Source organism: Pristiophorus japonicus, chromosome 9 (genome assembly GCF_044704955.1).
Source record: "Pristiophorus japonicus isolate sPriJap1 chromosome 9, sPriJap1.hap1, whole genome shotgun sequence".
NCBI lineage: Eukaryota > Metazoa > Chordata > Chondrichthyes > Pristiophoridae > Pristiophorus > Pristiophorus japonicus.
Genome location: NC_091985.1, coordinates 100,942,210 through 100,961,396, shown reverse-complemented (window position 1 = coordinate 100,961,396; position 19,187 = coordinate 100,942,210). Strand labels below are relative to the sequence as shown.

The 19,187-nt window shown below is 39.7% G+C and overlaps 1 protein-coding gene across 5 annotated transcripts in view; it reads left to right on the top strand.

Moving 5' to 3' along the window:
- usp34 (ubiquitin specific peptidase 34) overlaps positions 1-19,187 on the top strand; it is a 289,864-nt gene that overhangs the window by 217,822 nt on the left and 52,855 nt on the right. For 2 of the 5 annotated variants that reach the window (XM_070889641.1, XM_070889639.1), the window contains exons 59-67: positions 5,663-5,831; positions 5,947-6,021; positions 6,470-6,633; positions 7,107-7,155; positions 9,212-9,316; positions 9,445-9,489; positions 10,819-10,923; positions 11,922-12,069; positions 13,394-14,028. In XM_070889641.1, the coding sequence (XP_070745742.1) occupies positions 5,663-5,831; positions 5,947-6,021; positions 6,470-6,633; positions 7,107-7,155; positions 9,212-9,316; positions 9,445-9,489; positions 10,819-10,923; positions 11,922-12,069; positions 13,394-14,028 (1,495 nt within the window). Of the gene's footprint in view, positions 1-5,662; positions 5,832-5,946; positions 6,022-6,469; positions 6,634-7,106; positions 7,180-9,211; positions 9,317-9,444; positions 9,490-10,818; positions 10,924-11,921; positions 12,070-13,393; positions 14,029-19,187 lie in introns of all 5 variants that reach the window. The other 3 variants (XM_070889638.1, XM_070889637.1, XM_070889640.1) reach the window with 2 other exon arrangements.

Below are 19,187 nucleotides of genomic sequence, written 5' to 3'. Positions count from 1 at the left end.
AAGTTTGTATTCCCCATGTCTAAATACAAATTAGTTATGTAATACCAAGAACAAAAGTAGATGCAACACTGACCTCCTGGAGTAAAACACTTCCAACCCTTTTCCAATCCGAGCAACAACTCTCAGCCAATTTTCTATCCCATCAGCCGATCAAGAGGTCTGTAAAGCTTGGAAGAAACAATCCTGCTCTTCCTGGCCACCAAGCAGTGCCGTAAATTCCCCTAGTCATCTTCGACTCCGAGGGACTGCCTATGATGATGATCCGTCCGCCTATTCTGGCCTTTTCAACATCCTGATTTTAAATGCTCCACCATTGGGGGTCATGCCTTCAGCTGCCAATTTCTAAGCTTTGGAATTCCCTCCCTAAATCTCTCGACTACTTCACTTCTCTTTTCTCTAAGACGCTTCTTAAAACCTAAGTCTTCGACCAAGCTTTTGGTCATCTGCCCTAACATCTCCTGTATGGTTCAGTATCAAATTTTGTTTATTTTTGATAACCAGAAAAGAACTCCTGTGAAGCTCCTTGGGACGTTTTATTACGTTAAAGGCACTATATAAATATGTTGGTAGTTGAGATGCAAGGTAGACATTGAAGTGCTGGATGCAGTGCAGTGCAGAGAACAACCATGAGACTGATCCTTAGTGTCAGAGTTCTGAGTTCGGAAAGACTTGAAAAGCTTCAGCTTTTTAGCCTGGAAAAGTATATTAAAGAGTTAAGGAAATGGAAAAAATAAACTCAAGTATTACTTTAAATTGCAAGAGTAGAACAAGGGACCACAGGTTCAAACTAGTAAAAGGTAAATTTAGGCCTGATATCAGGACATTCTGCCTCATACCAAGTGATGAATATGTAGAGTGAATTTCCGGACACAGTAGTGGAGATGAAAACACTGGAACCATTTGAGAAATAATTGGATGCTACAGTGCAAGATCTGCCTGGATGGATGAACTAAGAATGGGCAAATGGTTTCCTTCTGACTTATAGTCTTATTACTCAGATGTTCATCTGGCTTCTTTTACAAAAAATGATCACACAGCATTGCCAGCTTTTGATGATTTTATTCCATGTATATACTATTCTGTTAGGGGTAAAATTCACATTTCTAGACTTGTTTGACAGTTGTGAAACATATGTCAGTATCTAGTTCTGTGTTTGGAGTTTGAAGAAAATAATTGTTCCCACCTACATTGGCCTAGAAATTGCGGTCAGAGGCGTACCTCCGTAGTACCTCCAACCCACAAAACATTACGAATTTACCTCCAGGCACCCAGGCTGCGAAGAGTTGCGGTCTCGGGCCTCCAGGATTATGGTAGCGCAAAGATCCACCGATCCCAGGGACGTAGGCGGTTTGGAAATGTCCCTGGGATCAAGTGGGCTTGGTCCTCCGATGACAAAGAACGATTCTATTACAATCATTTATGAAGGGAATCCCCTAATGATGTGCAATGGAATCCCCAAATAATTATACAATGTACACAATTCTAATAAATATAAATGTACTGAATTGCAATTTTATTCATAAGACCCTTCATTGCACCCACCTCAATTTAAAAAAAAAAAGATAAATAATTTTAAACATCTTAATCCGGGCCATTATAAGCATAAACTCAACGTGGATGTGCATTTTAAAAAATGTTGTAATGTTTTATTTAAGTCTCATATATACCCTTACGTTGATGATATGCCCTATGCCTGCTTTTACCAGCTGTAAGAGTTGCATGGCAATTGCTGGGCAGTTGTTGGGCAAATAGCCCAACTCTGCACTAGCAATACTCATTTTTCAGTTAGTTTGGATGATCTGTCATGGCGTACTGTGTTCCGAACTTCCAGGGCCTTTCAGAGGGAATACGACGGCTTACTCTGAGAGCGCGCCGTCGAAGACACTACAATTTCAGGGCCATTATCTTTGCCTTTTATATAAACCTGGATCATGTGACATCTCAATCTTTTCTCCAATGAAAACAAGTACATCCTGCGGAGGTACACTTCATAGCTTGAAGCTTTAGGTCTCAATTTTCCTGTTGCAACTTTAATGAATCTGTCCTCTTGGAGGTAGAGTGGTCAGAATTTCACACCCAATCCAACTGTGGCCTTCTCTGTATAAGTTAAATTAATTTAATATAATCTGTTAGCCAAACATTATATATCCTTAAGTTGCATTTCAATACTTGATTAGCATTGGTGATAACCTCATGTTGATTGAATAGTTTTATTGATCAATAACCACATCTACATTCCTTTCCATATTGCCCAAGGACAACCATTCATATATACGTGTTTGCTAAATTGTGTATTGCTTCGGTTTATCAACATTAAATGTTATCTTCTATTCAATAATCCCCTAATTTACCCAGATGTCTGAATACTTTTAATCTTACTGGTGACTTGGGTACCTAGCTAGGTGTTATTCTACTTAATAGTTATTGAGATCAGATTAGTTACTGGTGCTCAGCACTGAGAGCCTTGATTGAAGCCATAACTTAGATGGTCTGGCTGCTATTGACCCAAGTTAATGGAATCAACTGCTGGGTTGTCTCGCCAAGTCTAGAAGCAGGAAGAAGCCTAAAAAATTACGTTGGTCACAGACAGTGGCCATACCAGCTGGATGTTGTAGAGAGGTGATCTAGCACAATAGTTTTGAGTATCCGTCATCAGTCCACTTCAACAGACATAATATACGAGTCAGTACTAACACCAGCTGTAGTGATAATTTTTGAATTAAAAATCCAAAAACTCAATGTCACCTGCTGCATCAACACGACACAGTTCAAGCCCTACCTGAGACATTAGTGCCATCATCATTGGGTAACCCTTTTCTTTCAATTCCTGTTCGGTACATACTTGTTCCATTTGAGGAATACCCAGACGTGAACCCGTTTGTGACTTTTGCAATTAAAACATTACTCTGGTCCTGTTCCTCGGACAGGATTATAGAACCAAGTGTCATGGAGCAAAAGATTTCTCTGCATTCGTGCCAATCTGACTCATTCCTTGAGTCTCCAGAACTTTCGATTAGAGGGAGCAGTAATAATGCTCATTATCCACTTTTGGCTAATGCTATTAATTTGGGTCTGCCATAGATACCTTCTGTGGTCTAGTGGCATCAGTCACTCTAAGTGGGTCCAAGTGTCTTATTTTTATCAGAGTTGACTCACACTGCCTAATATCGTACAATAATGTGACCCGGAGGGTGGAACAATAGTGACTTAAACCGGATATCTGTGACTTTTGTACATTTATTTTTTTCGCTTCTCCGGCTGAGCCAGATGAGGCGAGATTTCGTTTGAATCACTAAGTTGCTACACTGCATAGTAAGATGAACATACAGAGCATTAATGATTAAATTTACTTAGTTCAATTAGTATAACTTGGCTCCATATAATAATCTATAAATAATGCACATGCTGTGTTATCCCACTTCAGTGGCTCGCTTTACTTGACTTAAACAGATTGACACCTCTGCACTCTCCTTATCTCCAATTAAATATTGGGAAGACTGAAGTCAATGTCTTTGTTCCCTTGCCACCAACTCCATCCCTCTCCCTAGCATCTGTTTGAGGATGAACCAGACTGTTCGCAACCTCGGTGTCATATTTGACCCTGAAATGAGCTTTCCGACCACATATCCATGGCATAACTAAAACCGCCTATTACCACCTCCGTAACATTGACTGCCTCTGCCCTTGCCTCAGCTCATCTGCTGCTGAAACCCTCAGCCATGCTTTTGTTACCTCTAGACTTAACTACTCCAGCGCACCTTTGGCTGGCCTCCCACGTTCTACCTATGGAAATTTGAGGTCATCCAAAACTTAGCTGCCCATGTCCTAACTCTCCAAGTCCCATTCACCCATCACCCCTGTGCTCGCTGACCTACATTGGCTCCCGGTTAGCAATGCCTCAATTTCAAAATTCTCATCCTTGTCTACAAATCCCTCCATGGCTTTGCCCCTCCCTATCTCTGTAATCACCTTCAGCCTCACGTACCCCCCCAGGATATCTGCGCTCCTCAAATTCCGCCCTCTTGAGTATCCCTGCTTATAATTGCTCACCATTGGTGGCCGTGCCTTCAGCTACCTAGACCCTAAGCTCTGGAACTCCCTCGTTAAACCTCTCCGCCTCTTTACCTCTCTTTCCTCCTTTAAGATGCTCCTTTAAAACCTACCTCTTTGGCCATGCTTTTGGTCATTTGCCGTAATTTCTTGTGTGGCTCGGTGTCAAATTTTTGTCGTCTTACACTCCTGTGAAGCACCTTGGGAAGTTTTACCACATTAAAGGTGCAATATAAATACAAGTTGTTATATTTAAAAACACTTTATTAGGTGTCTTGTTTTAAACTCATGAGACCATACATTGCTTTTTAAAATCCAGCATTGAAAGTAACTCTCTTTCTAAACCCTTTTTTGTGGAAAAATGCTCCAAAACTATTTTTCAAATAGGAAGCATCTTGCAGATACTCCCCACACAGGTATATGCCCAGTTGGCACTTGCCTGTCCTTACTAAAGTGAAAGGAAATTTGTATACTTGCATCTTTATTATTATAGGTTCTGGCTATTTTGTTGTGCTGCGGTGTTCAATTTTCTTGGGAACGAAAAAATGAATGAAGTCCAGTAGGAGCGTGCTATTATATGGCACAGAAGGGAATGGCATAGGTTCAATGCCATCATATCATTTAACAATAGCTACACGTTAAAGCGATGTTGCATGTGTGATTCTCCCCCATTAGTAATGAGGGTGTATTCTAATTGTATGTAAGCTTCATGCTTTTAAAAAAAAAAATGAAGACACTAGCAGATGAGTAATCTGTCTTTAATATTCACATTCTGATCCAGACAGTTCTACATCTTTCACTTTTCGAGCAGTGATGCCAGATGTTCACTATTGTAAGGTCGGTGGAAGGTTTTCTATTGAGCCTCAGCTATTCAAATAAGGTGCAGTTACTCATTGCTGCCTCCACCAGTAATGTTTGTCTCTTAATTTTGAACAGACATCTTTGTAGCTAGTAGAATTAGCTTCCCTGTGGGAATGTTGATTTCTTTTGTCACTTCAGCATGATTCTGTCAGAGGTATTTGGAAATTGGAAATGTTCTCCTTTCAAAAAATGGTTTCAAAAGTAGAGTTACAAATATCTGCATAAACATTAATTGGTTGCCTAGTGTTAATTGGTCTTCTATCTTTAATTGTACATAATACTGAGGATGTGTTTATTGGAATGTTATGGAGGTATTGCTGACTTCTGTAGGATGTCTCTAATCTTGCGTTCTTGCACATAAATATACAAAATATTGTTCCTATGCTAGAAAGTGTTTTAAAGAAATTATTTTCTTGTGTTCAGAAAGTATGATTCTGACAATTTTATAAATAGTGTATGAGATAAATGAAAGCATCTGTCTGCAATGCCTGTGTTCTTGTACAGTATCAATTCAGGACCTGGGTATTGCTGAGAATTCAAATCCAGTTTACATGTTAGTAAAAAATCATACCAATTTTGCGATTGGTTATGAGCATTCATTTTCAGGTGAACAATTGTGAAGTTTAAATCTTCAGTTTAAAAACTTAAATAATGAATTTACAGTTGCATTTATTTAACATGTTATTGCATTTGAATACTATTCAATGATTTTGACAATGTAGTTAACCTATCTCAATCTTTGCTTTTGTAGCTCTGATGACATGGATGGTCCAGTCGAAGATATAGGAAGCCGTTCATGTGTAACTAGGTTTGTGAAGACACTGTTGTCTATTATGGAGCATGGAGTCAAACCTCACAGCAAACACCTCACTGAATATTTTGCGTTCTTGTTCGAGTTTGCCAAAATGGGAGAGGAAGAGGTAAATTAAATGGATGCACACGATTCTTTAAACAGCATTGGAGGGAGGGGTAATTACACCATGTTTTACCCAATTTTTACATATGACGCTACTAACTATTATTTAATTGTTTCAGAGTCAGTTTCTTTTGTCATTGCAAGCTATATCGACAATGGTACATTTTTATATGGGAACAAAGGGACCAGAAAATGTAAGAATTTTTCAAACATTCACAACGAACTTGAAACTCAATGTGCTATTATGCAACATTTTTGCTAAATTCTGGTGTTTTAATGCTAAATTTTGTTAGTCATAAGTTAATTATGGCTAATTAAAATCTATCAAAGCTAGGTGTTGAATTTCCGTGTTGAATTTCCTTTTAGTTTTATGGGATTCAATTATGCAGTCACTTCTCAAGTTCTATTTCATTCGGAATTTTTGTTGGGAAGTACACACACAAACCATAGGGCATCAGTAATATGCAGTATTGTTGACCATAGTGTTCCCATTAAGGGAATGATACAAATATATAACTTTAATGACTGCTTATAGGATTTAATTAGAGATGACACTTGTTTGTAACAACAACAAAAAATACATTTTAATATCAGAACTATCTGAATTTTATCAATTATATTTTTGTGTTAAAACATTTTTAGCAATTCCCCCAGCCACAAGTTGAAGTATTATCTGAAGAAGAAGGTGAGGAGGAAGAGGAGGAGGAAGATATTTTATCTTTGACAGAAGAGAAATACCGTCCTGCAGCACTAGAGAAGATGATTGCCTTGATTGCACTTTTAGTAGAACAGTCCCGTTCTGAAAGGTAAGACATGTATATAGAATCATATCCAATTAGTCCCCACTTCCCTGCTCTTTCTATATAGCCCTGCAATTTTTCCCTTTCAAGTATTTGTTACATATTGCAGGATTAACATGAAATATTCTTTTTATTTGTACATATTTAACCATTTAAAACAAAACATCTGTGTTAAATTGTTTTGATTCCAAGCGAAATCAGAAAATAAATGAAGTAGTTGTGTTTGTTAAATTCCCATGTATAGGCCATTTATTTATGAACTATAAATTCAGTGCTATTTCTGCTTACATGTGAAATCATTTGAATTTGACAGTAAAATATTTCCAACTTGTTTTAATTTGCACTTTGTAAAAGGTTGTAAATTAGAAAATGAAGATTCATAATACCAAAGAGTACTATTCTTGTGCTGTATCCTAGTCTTGATATCCAGTACTAACATTAGTAGTCGCCCTTTCTGATTGTCGTTTTTTTTTAAATAGACATCTTACATTGTCGCAGAATGACATGGCTGCCTTGACAGGAGGCAAGGTATCGTCAATAGACATAGAACTGGTGATATATATTTCTTTTTTCTTTTAGAAATCCTTGTGTAAGATTTCAATGACAGCATAGGATTGCAGCAAGCATTCATTCTTCATATATGTTACATTTTGGAATTGAACAGAAAATGGTCAGCCTTCAATTAATACTGTTGGATATTTCTTGTCTATCCCCATTGGAATCCCACCACTGTTGCCTCACACTTTGTCATCTGGTTGTGCAAGTCATTTTTCCTATTCATGCTTTGTAATGCTCTGAATTATTTCCATTTTTTGATCCACTTAAGTATTTTCAAAGTTTGTCCATTGTTTAATGAAACCATTGAAAAATAGTGCTACCACAGCAAGACTCTACCAGTACACCATGCATTACTGAGGTATTTCCTGGATATGCCTTCCTCTATGCACAGAAGTGAGAATTTAATAAAGTCCCAACGAAATAATAAAATGTTTCCATGTGACTGTCCTTAAATTTTATTTAAGTCTATATATTCAGAATGCCTGCCAAATTCACTCAATTTTAGCTCCTGGGTATTTATTTTTCTCAGCTCCTCCCACCCTCCTAATGTACTTACGGGTCATTTCATTCTTATGAAGTGCATCAATTTCTTTCGACATAGTAACACTGGAAATGTTTGTTTAATTCCCCCAAAAAGTATATATTCTACAGAATCTGAAGGTTTCAGAAAAATGCAGCAATGATGTATGCTACATACTGATAGTGTAGCAAATCATTGCAATCCTGCAAGATGTCATATATTTCATTGTAAAAATCACAGAAGATCATGTCCATCTTGAGTACAATTTATAGACCAACATTTTTTGGTCATGGTAATTTAAAATAAAATGTTTGCCCTCATTTTTTGATACCACAACATCATCATGCTGTAAATTGAATTTCTAATTCTTAATCATCATGCAATATAAATCATTTTAGTTGTTGAGCAAGAAATGTTAGACTTGACGTCTAGATTTTCAAATTCAATTTGTGTAGTGATTTGATGCATTTAAAAAAAAAGGTTAGCCGAGTGTCCATTAACTTAAGGTTTCTGTCATAAACATAAACAGTTCACAATATAGTTATTAAGGAAAACAGCAAGGGGCAGAAAGTAGGTTCTGGCTTAATGGTTTCTTAATTGCAGAATAATCAAGGATATGATCAGATAAAATCCTATTTTACATTACATTGTTCTCTGGCAATTTAGATTGGCCTTTTAGTGGGTCTACTAAATGATGACTATATTGCAAGTTATACACCGGTTGTACTAAAATGATTAAAAGTACAGGTTCGACCTCCCAAATCCAGAGTTCCGAAATCCAGACATGTTTTTTAAACGGCGCACATGGATTGCGCTATCACCAAATTCGTTTTTTTGGTGATAGCGGTATTTTTGGGGGCATTTTTCGCCAAAAATACAAGAAAAATTGCAAAAAAATTAAAATTCATGAAAAAATTAACAAGACACATAACTATTGAATTGCTGAAAAATAATTTAAAAAAATAAAAACTTTAACTTATCTTTTTTTGCAGGTCTTCATACCTACTGCTGTCCTTGGGGCTGCAACACAGGTTTTTCTCAGGCATTATTTTTGCCCAGAATACGGCCAGCCGAAGGGTTCCAAAATCTGGAAATACCCGAACCTCAGCCCGGGCATTTTTGGATTCGGGACGTCGGAAATACGTTCCGAAATCTGGAAATGCCCGAAATCGGGAACGGCTTGTGAGGTCGAACCTGTAGTGCATTAGGATGCCCTGTATGTTGAAATATGAATTTCATGCGACATTTTAAATAATGAACACAAGGTTACACAAAGGAAATTCTAACAGACTGCTGAAGGCAGTTAACATTTTGTGTTGTGATGATTCTATATTTGAAATGGGTCTTCCTTACCGTTTGTTTCAGTCTCAATACATAAGTTTTAGGACATGTGTCATACATACTTCGTTCATTGGTAGTGATTCAAAGTTATGCTGCTGGTAGTGCTGGGGTACTATACCATTTGTTGACATTACTGAAGTTTAGAATTTATCTTTTCTTTTTCAGGGTTTCCCGTTTTTGTTCCAACATATCCGTGATGGCATTAACATTAGACAGACGTGCAATTTGATCTTCAGCCTCTGTCGTTACAATAATCGTCTTGCAGAACACGTATGCACTTTTTTGTGTTGGTACAATTTGGGAACGATTTTCATTTATGAAAATTTTCATTTTCAAAAATCTTCAGGGGGGGGAAATGGCAAATGTTTTTAAATAAGGTTCTCTCTTTGTGTATTTAGATTGTGTCCATGCTATTCACATCAATAGCAAAGCTGACTCCTGAGGTATGTCTATTACATTGTTGTATTGTCTTTCATTGGGAAAATGCTAACACTTATTCCAGATTTTTCCTGTGAACTTTAGTACGCGTTGTAGGATTATATTTTTTTTACGCAGACTCTTACTTTTTTTTTATTCCTCACCAATTTTCCCCCTCATTTCCTCTCCTGAAGGTGCTGACTCCTTGCTGGGATAGGACCCCTGGGTGCCACTCACCCTTTGGTACCTTGCACAAGTGGACATTATTTATGTGTGAGCCTCAATAGCGTGTGTCATCAGGCAATTCAACCATGACATGGCAGCATAGCTAAGCTTCGCCTTGATCTCACCTGACATACACATACATATTTCCGATAGGGGTCACTAGATAACGATTAAGAACCATGTCCAATTTTCCCCATCCTAATTCAGGAGTTGCTTGAGATCAGTTGTAATACTCCATCACCAGTCTGGCTAAGATTACCTAACTCAGCACAGACCAGGAATCAAAGCTTTCACATTTGTATGGCTCAGCTACTCAATTTCAGAGTGTTTAGTTGTCTAACACTTATAGATGGCCATGGAAATAGATGTGTTTTTTTTGATATAATATAAAGTCAAAAGCATAGGTCCTGGTGTGGTATGTAGGACAGTGAGTGGAACTTACTTCAGAGTACGAGACATAAGTTAATAGAAATGTTGCTGTATCATATTAGGATCCATATAAGCGTAATATAGTAATGTGATTTATTTTTTGTGTGTATTATATATCTCTGGTATATGTATACTTTTAAGTGAAAGTGTAGTTATGAGGAGCAGATTTTTCCATACATTACCAAGGGTTGTTTAACCCCTCTTGGAAAGTTTTTGCTTTTGAATTTAAACAACATTGAGTAAGTGATGCTGCGACTGTGGATAGGAACCACTCTGAGCATGTCTTCCTTTCTAAATTTGCCAGTTTTTATTGGCAGACAGTAGACTTGCTGTATAGGAGACCAACCCCCTGTCAGTTCTTCCAGCTCACCTTGACCAGATGTATTGCTTTGTTACTGCAAGGTACACCCCCATTCGCACAGCTGAAAATTCTTATAACTTTGTTAAATAGCAACTATGTTTGAATGACCGACAAAGCTGTGATACAGAAATGGGACCTAACCGGGGGGGGGGGGGAACGGAGGGGGAGGGGGGGAGGGGGGGGGGGGGGGGAGACGGAGGGGGGAGGGGGGGGAGGTAGGAGGAGGAGGAGGAATCACATCTTCCATTGGTATCAGTCTCCCTGGCATTAAAGCTTTGCAACATGTTTAAGTCAAAAGTGTTAACCGTATATAAAAATGTATACTTTACATTATTTCTAGGCTGCACAGCCTTTCTTTAAGCTACTATCTATGTTGATGGAGTTTGCTGGTGGACCACCTGGAATGCCGCCATTTGCTTCTTATATTCTACAGAGAATTTGGGAGGTATGCATAAATTTTCAATTTGGTAATTTAATGCAGCATTATAAATGTAAAGTTTTTTAAATTCACAAACAGTGAAATTTTGAACACTGAATTTGTTTTATGGAGAGAAGTTACGATATGTCATCATAAGCGCTCCCTTGAACGAGGATGACTTGCTTCCACGAGTTCACCGGTGTTTCGATGAAAGACCTGATGTTCCTGTCCTGAACTCCAATTGAAGGGGTGGAAGATGCCTGTGCGTGGATTTTTTTAACGTGTGGTGACCGTTGCACACCAGCCACCACATGGGCTTGACAGAGCTAGGTCTTGGTCCAGTAGCAAGGGTTAACCAAGACGACTGGAAACCTGCTAATCTGCATGGACCTAGTGCGCGCACATATCGCAGTGTGGGCTGGCCTGTGCTGCCCCTGGGCCCTCGGCTCTTCTGGGCCCCGTACCCTCATCTGTCACACCTCCGCCACAAACACTCGCCGCTCCTCCGCCCCGACCTTCCCACTCCTCTCTACCTGGGCCCTGCTGAAGTTCCTGTACACGCTCCAAAATGGCGACCAGGGTTTTGATGACGTCGCCCATCTCAAAAACCTTGGAGCAGCTCGCGCTGGAGGTTGAAGTGGTATGCCGCTCCAGCTGTTTTATAGCCCAGCCTGCGGAGCTGTTCTCTCTCAGGTCGGGGGGGCCATGATGTTCCAGGGTCCGCCGCTCCAGCTCTTTTATAGCCCGACCTGCGGAGCTGTTCTCTCACAGGTCTGGGGGTAGCCGCGAGTAACAACTGCCCCAGTCTGTACTAGTTGAATTAATAACTTTATTGAAGCATAAATCAAATATAAATTTGAATCCATTTACTTCAATTTAGCAATCGGGTACATAATGAGTATCAATCAAAATGAAAGCTGCTTTGCTTATTTGAATGCTGACGGTTACACTTGCTATTAGGAGATTTTGAATTGTGTCTTATGCTATTAAAATAATTTAATACCTATCTTATTGCTTTTGATTAGGTTATTGAATACAATCCTTCTCAGTGCTTAGATTGGCTAGCAATGCAAACACCTCGCAATAAGCTTGCTCATAGCTGGGTACTTCAAAACATGGAGAACTGGGTGGAACGTTTTTTGCTGGCACACAACTATCCTAGAGTCAGAACATGTAAGTTACCTCTGGCTAGACATACCAGCATTGCAGAAACAAAATGGTGGCGCTAAGCACATGTTTCAATGTTCTGGTTGAGATTGAGAGAGGTTGAAGAGTTACTACATTTTATATATTTTGTACATCATTTAAATGTGATGGGATGGTCAAATTAAACCAATTGAGTTTGCTCCATCAATCCAGATCAGTTTCCAGAATATACTCGACTATTCCAACCCCAAAATGTCTTTCTTTTTGATCAATTTCGAATTAATTTGTTTTGACTGAATTCAATTGGTATTCACTGCACTAAGTGGCAATCTATTCTGAAATAAACATGAATATGTTGAGTTTAGCTTCTGTTTTTAAAATTTATAATCCTATTCTCTTTCTCTTAACTACGTGCTGTATGAAATAGCTATAAATCTACATTGTTCATTTTCCCATATGCTTTTGAAAATTTGTGTCTTGTCCCCTCCATTCTTAACTACCTTTTTCTTGGACTTTAGTAAAACAGCAGCATAAAATGCAGTGGTTGAATACATAGTCTGTTATCATATGCTGTATTCAGTATCAAGATTATTGGCCCGGAATTAGCGGTTAGTGGCGAAGCAACGACGATCACAGTTGACCTTGAAGAAAGCTGCTTTCTCAGCATTAATTTGATTGTAGCGTTGTCTTTTGGGAATCTCTAGCATCCAGCAGCAATGATGACATCAAGCTGGCTAAGCAGCCAATCACAAGAATTCTCGCAGCAAACCAGGAAATTAAAGGCAGCTTTTATCATTCTCTTTAAAAAAAAAAAAAAAAAATGTACAGTGAGTGAAAAAGATTGGGACATGCACATGAGATTACGGTCGAAGTTGAAATATCATAAACATACTTTAAAAATTTTTTTAAATACAGTAATTTTTATCATAATGGAAAAATTTTACATTCCACAATTATAAAATTAGTTTTTCAGGGCCAGAACAATTGTTCACCAGTAGTTATTACTCAGAACACAGTTTAAAAAATCTCAGTTACACCTCATTGAACAAGCCTTAACTTTTTTTTTACAGCGATATTAGAGTGGAAAAGGGGACGTTTTTGTCAGTTCAAGTGATTTCACTGATTACCAGCTATGGGGTGTTCCTGTGGTGGAGCAGGGAATGACTGACTGCAACTTCAGGATTTCTGAGTTTATCTGAGCGTGTGTTAAATCCTGAAGTTACCACTGCAAAATCCAGGCCATTGTTTTTGAATGATCAAGAACAGTGAAATTATAAATGTATTGCAATCAGTATGTAGTTTAAGTATTATGATTCATTATATTGATTGTAATTTTATTCATTCTCTACAGCTGCAGCTTATCTTTTGGTTTCTCTCATTCCAAGTAATTCTTTCCGTCAGATGTTCCGATCTACACGTTCTTTGCATAATCCTACACGTGATTTGCCTCTTAGTCCAGACACTACTGTTGTCCTCCATCAGGTGTACAATATCCTCCTGGGTCTGCTTTCAAGAGCCAAGCTGTATGTTGATGCTGCTGTCCATGGCACCACAAAATTAGTTCCATATTTCAGCTTCATGACCTACTGTTTGGTCTCAAAGACTGAGAAGTTGATGTTCTCTAGTTACTTCATGGACCTCTGGAACCTCTTCCAACCTAAACTATCGGAACCTGCTATTGCAACAAACCACAATAAACAGGCACTTCTGATCTTCTGGTACAATGTGTGTGTGGACTGCCCAGAAAATGTGCGCTTCATTGTACAGAATCCCGTAGTAACAAAAAACATTGCTTTTAATTACATCTTGGCCGATCATGATGACCAAGATGTTGTTCTGTTTAACCGTGGGATGCTGCCTGCGTATTATGGGATTTTACGTCTGTGCTGTGAACAATCCCCTGCTTTCACACGGCAACTGGCTTCTCATCAGAATATTCAGTGGGCTTTTAAAAATCTTACACCTCATGCAAGCCAGTACCCAGGGGTAAGTGTTGGTATTGATTTAATAGTTGTCAGCCTGACTGCATTTCCTGTAGGACGTTTTAGTAAACCAAATTAGCTCATCTTGAAAGTGTTGCGTAACCTAATCTGCTGGAAAGGCATTTAAGACAGCCAGGATTGCTTGGCATCAAATCTTTAACTCTGTTGGTAACACAAAATTGCAAATTTTGATGCCTACATTAAGATTGTGTTTATATTTTTGTGCAAAAATATTTTCTCTCGGATTCACATTATAAATGCAGCACAGATGAAACAGCTATATTTTTGCAAAAAAAAAGTGAGTCTTTTATTAAAAAAAAATATAGCTTTCTGACATAACTGCTATATTAATAGATTTTTTAAACCAAGGTCTAAATGGACTTGTGTGTTCTGATGGGCATCTTTGGCTACTTTTGTCTGCATTTGACACAAGTAAATGGATCCGGTTTGTCTGTGCTTTGGTAAAACAGTATTAAATTTTTTTGTGACTTTTTGTACTTCTCAAAAAGATAGATGCCAATATTGAGGAATGGAACACTTTTTTTGTTTCTGGCATCTATTTTCAGTACATCATGTATTCTCAGGACAGGTATAACAAAGTTAGATGGAGAGTAAAAGTTGCTTTGCTTCCACAACTTGCATTTATATAGCACCTTAAATGTAGAAAAATGTCCCGCGTCGCTTTTGCGAAGTGCGGTTAGATAAAAATGGATGCCGGGCCAAAGAAGGAAAGTGTGACCAAAAGCTTAGTTCAAGAAGTGGGTTTTAAGGAGTGTCTTAATGGAGGAGAGGTAGGTATAGAGGCATAGAGGTGAAAGGGGGAATTCCAGAGTGTAGGGCCTAGACTGCTGAAGGTGAAGAGGGGAGGGGGTGCTTAACAGGCCAATATAGGTCAATTGGTGAGCGGACCAAGTGCAGGCAGCAGAGGTTTGGATGAGCTGAAATTGATGGATGGTGGAGGATGGGAGGCTGACCAGAAGAGCATTGGATTAGTCAAATCTGGAGGTGACAAAGGCATGGATCAGGACTTCAGATGGACAGAGACAGGGGTAGAGGCACGCAATGTTAGAAATAGAAGTAAGCGGTCTTTGATGCAGAGGTTATGAAGCTCGGTTTGGGGTCAAATAGGATGCCGACATTCCAAACAAGATAGTGGCTGGAGAAGGAAATTTTAGAACATTGTGAAACAGTTGAAGCACAAAGCTATACATATGGACTGTGCACAGGCAGTCTGGCAGCTTTAATCCAGTCCCTGTGGCTGAATCCATAATTTATAACACTGCATGATTTGGTACTTAAAAAAATTTTGTGGTGATGTAGCACGGCTTAACTTGGATTGAACATAAGAATTAGAAGCAGGAGTAGGCCATTAGGCCCCTCGAGCCTGCTCTGCCATTCAATAAGATCTTCTACCTCAACTCCACTTTCTGCACTGTCCCCATATCCCTTGATTCCATAAGAACATAAGAAATAGGAGCAGAAGTAGGTCATGCAGCCCCTCAAGCCTGCTCCGCCGTTTAATACGATCATGGCTGATCCGATCATGGACTCTGGTCCATTTCCCTGCACGCTCCCCATAACCCCTTATTCCCGTATCGGTTGAGAAACTGTCTATCTCTGTCTTTGTCTTAAATTTATTCAATGACTCAGCTTCCACAGCTCTCTGAGGTAGCGAATTCCACAGATTTACAACCCTCTGAGAAATGAAATTCCTCCTCATCTCAGTTTTAAATGGGCGGTCCCTTATTCTAAGATCATGCCCTCTAGTTCTAGTCTTCCCCTATCAGTGGAAACATCCTCTCTGCATCTATCTTGTCGGCCATCTCATAATCTTACACATTTCGATAAGATCACCTCTCAATCTTCTGAATTCCAATGAGTAGAGGCCCAGCCTACTCAACCTTTCCTCATAAGACAACGCCCTCATCTCCGGAATCACCTAGTGAACCTTCTCTGATATTCTTAAATATGGAAACCAAAATTGTACGCAGTATTCCAGGTGTGGCCTCACCAGTACCCTATATAACTAGCAAGATTTCCTTGCTTTTATACTCCATCCCCTTTGCAATAAAGGCCAAGATTCCATTGGCCTTCCTGATCACTTGCTGTACCTGCATACTAACCTTTTGTGTTTCTTGCACAAGTACCCCCAGGCCCTGCTGTTGTTGAGCTACAGTACGCAGACGACGGCTGCATCTGTGCACATACAGAGGCTGAACTCCAGGACATAGTCAACCTTTTATGTGGCACCTTGTCAAATGCCTTCTGGAAGTCCAAATACACCACATCCACTGGTTCCCCTTTATCCACCCTGTTCATTACATTCTCAAAGAATTCCAGCAAATTTGTCAAACATGATTTCCCTTTCATAAATCCATGCTGACTCTGCTTGACTGCATTATGTTTTTCCAAATGTCCTGCTTCTGTTTCTTTAACAATTGACTCCAACATTTTCCCAACCGCAGATGTTAGGCTAACTGGTCTTAGTTTCCTGCTTTTTGGCTGCCTCCTTTTTTAAATAAGGACATTATATTTGCAGTTTTCCAATCTGCTGGGACCTCTCCAGAATCCAGGGAATGTTGGTAAATTACAACCTATGCATCCACAATCCCTGCCACTACTTCTCTTAAGACCCTAGGATGCAAGCCATCAGGTCCAGGGGATTTATCCACCTTTAGTCCCATTATCTTAGAAACATAGAAAATAGGTGCAGGAGTAGGCCATTCGGCCCTTCGAGCCTGCACCGTCATTCAATAAGTTCATGGCTGAACATGCGAGTTCATGGCTGAACATGCAACTTCAGTACCCCATTCCTGCTTTCTTGCCATACCCCTTGATTCCCCCTAGTAGTAAGGACTACATCTAACTCCTTTTTGAATATATTTAGTGAATTGGCCTCAACAACTTTCTGTGGTAGAGAATTCCACAGGTTCACCACTCTCTGGGTGAAGAAGTTTCTCCTCATCTCTGTCTTAAATGGCTTACCCCTTATCCTTAGACTGTGACCCCTGGTTCTGGACTTCCCCAACATTGGGAACATTCTTCCTGCATCTAACCTGTCTAAACCCGTCAGAATTTTAAACGTTTCTATGAGATCCCCTCTCATTCTTCTGAACTCCAGTGAATACAAGCCCAGTTGATCCAGTCTTTCTTGATATGTCAGTCCTGACATCCCGGGAATCAATCTGGTGAACCTTCGCTGCACTCCCTCAATAACAAGAATGTCCTTCCTCAAGTTAGGAGACCAAAACTGCACACAATACTCCAGGTGTGGCCTCACCAAGGCCCTGTATAACTGTAGTAACACCTCCCTGCCCCTGTACTCAAATCTCCTCGCTATGAAGGCCAACATGCCATTTGCTTTCTTAACCGCCTGCTGTACCTGCATGCCAACCTTCAATGACTGATGTGCCATGACACCCAGGTCTCGTTGCACCTCCCCTTTTGCACTCTGCAGCCTCATAGCATCCTCCTCGCAGCTCACACTGCCACCCAACTTAGTGTCATCCGCAAATTTGGAGATACTACATTTAATCCCCTCGTCTAAATCATTAATGTACAATGTAAACAGCTGGGGCCCCAGCACAGAACCTTGCGGTACCCCACTGGTCACTGACTGCCATTCTGAAAAGTACCCATTTACTCCTACTCTTTGCTTCCTGTCTGACAACCAGTTCTCAATCCACGTCAGCACACTACCCCCAATCCCATGTGCTTTAACTTTGCACATTAATCTCTTGTGTGGGACCTTGTCGAAAGCCTTCTGAAAGTCCAAATAGACCACATCAACTGGTTCTCCCTTGTCTTACTGAGTACCACCTCCTAAGTGATTGTGTTAAGTTCCTCCGCCCCCCCCCACCCATAGCCCCTTGACTATCCACTGTTGGGATATTGCTAGTTTCCTCTACCGTAAAGACGATACAAAATGTTTGTTCAGAGTTTCTGCCATCTCCATGTTCCCCATTACTAATTCCCCGGTCTCGTCCTTAAGGGACCAACATTTACTTTAGCCACTCTTTGCCTTTTTATATACCTATAGAAACTCTTGCTATCTGTTTTTATATTTTGTGCTAGTTTACTTTCATAATCTTATCTTCCCTTATTCATTTTTTTAGTCATTTCCATTAATATTCAAAAATCTATCGATCTCTGAGCCTCCACAGTCCTCTGGGGTAGACAATTCGTAAGATTCATGAGTGAAGAAGTTTATCCTCATCTCAATCCTAAATGGCCGCCCCCTCATTCTGAGACTGTGACCCCTGGTTCTCGACTCCCCAGCCAGAGGAAACATCCTCCCCGCATTTACCCTGTCTAGCCCTGTAAGAATGTTGTATGTTTCAATGAAATCACCTCTCAGTCTTCTAAACTCTGGAGAATATAGGCCTAGTCTGCTCAATGTCTCCTCAGGACAATTCCCCCCATCCCAGAAATCGGTCTGGTGAACCTTTGTTGCACTCACTCAATGGCAAGTATATCCTTCCTTAGGTAAGGAGACCGAAACTGTACACAATACTCCAGGTGTGGTCTCATCAGGGCCCTTTATAATTGCAATAAGATGTATTTACTCGTACTCAAATCCTCTTGTAATAAAGGCCAACATACATTTGCTTTCTTAATTGTTTGCTGTACCTGCATGTTAACTTTGTGATTTGTGTACAGGGATAACAGTGAAGTAAAATGTAACCAGTGTTAAATTTTAATGCTAATGCATGGAAATGTATGCTGTTTCCCCCCCCCCCCCCCCCAATACTTACATTCTTCACCTTACAGAAGAAATTAGCCCATAAATAACCTTTAACAACAAGGCTGAATATCTAGGTAGGCTGTGCTTACTGGCCTTAATCCTTCAACCATGCAGCCCAAATAGACTAAGAAGGAAGGCATTGCCATAGGTCAGACTTGATGAGATATAATCTAGACCATGTGAAAATTCGTACATATAAACCAGGGTTATATCTTAATGTAAGCCTCTTGTATGGCGCTTGGCCAACTCGTTTGTTTTTTGCCCCGAAACCATGGCCAGTCCTGCCCATTATACTGCTGCCACCACTCCCAGTCCCCGAATGGATGAACAGGTGAGCACTCATAACTGCTCAAGATGTTGGAGTGCGTTTTATTAGTCAAGCACCTCATGATATCTAGATATGGCTACTCATGAGCTAA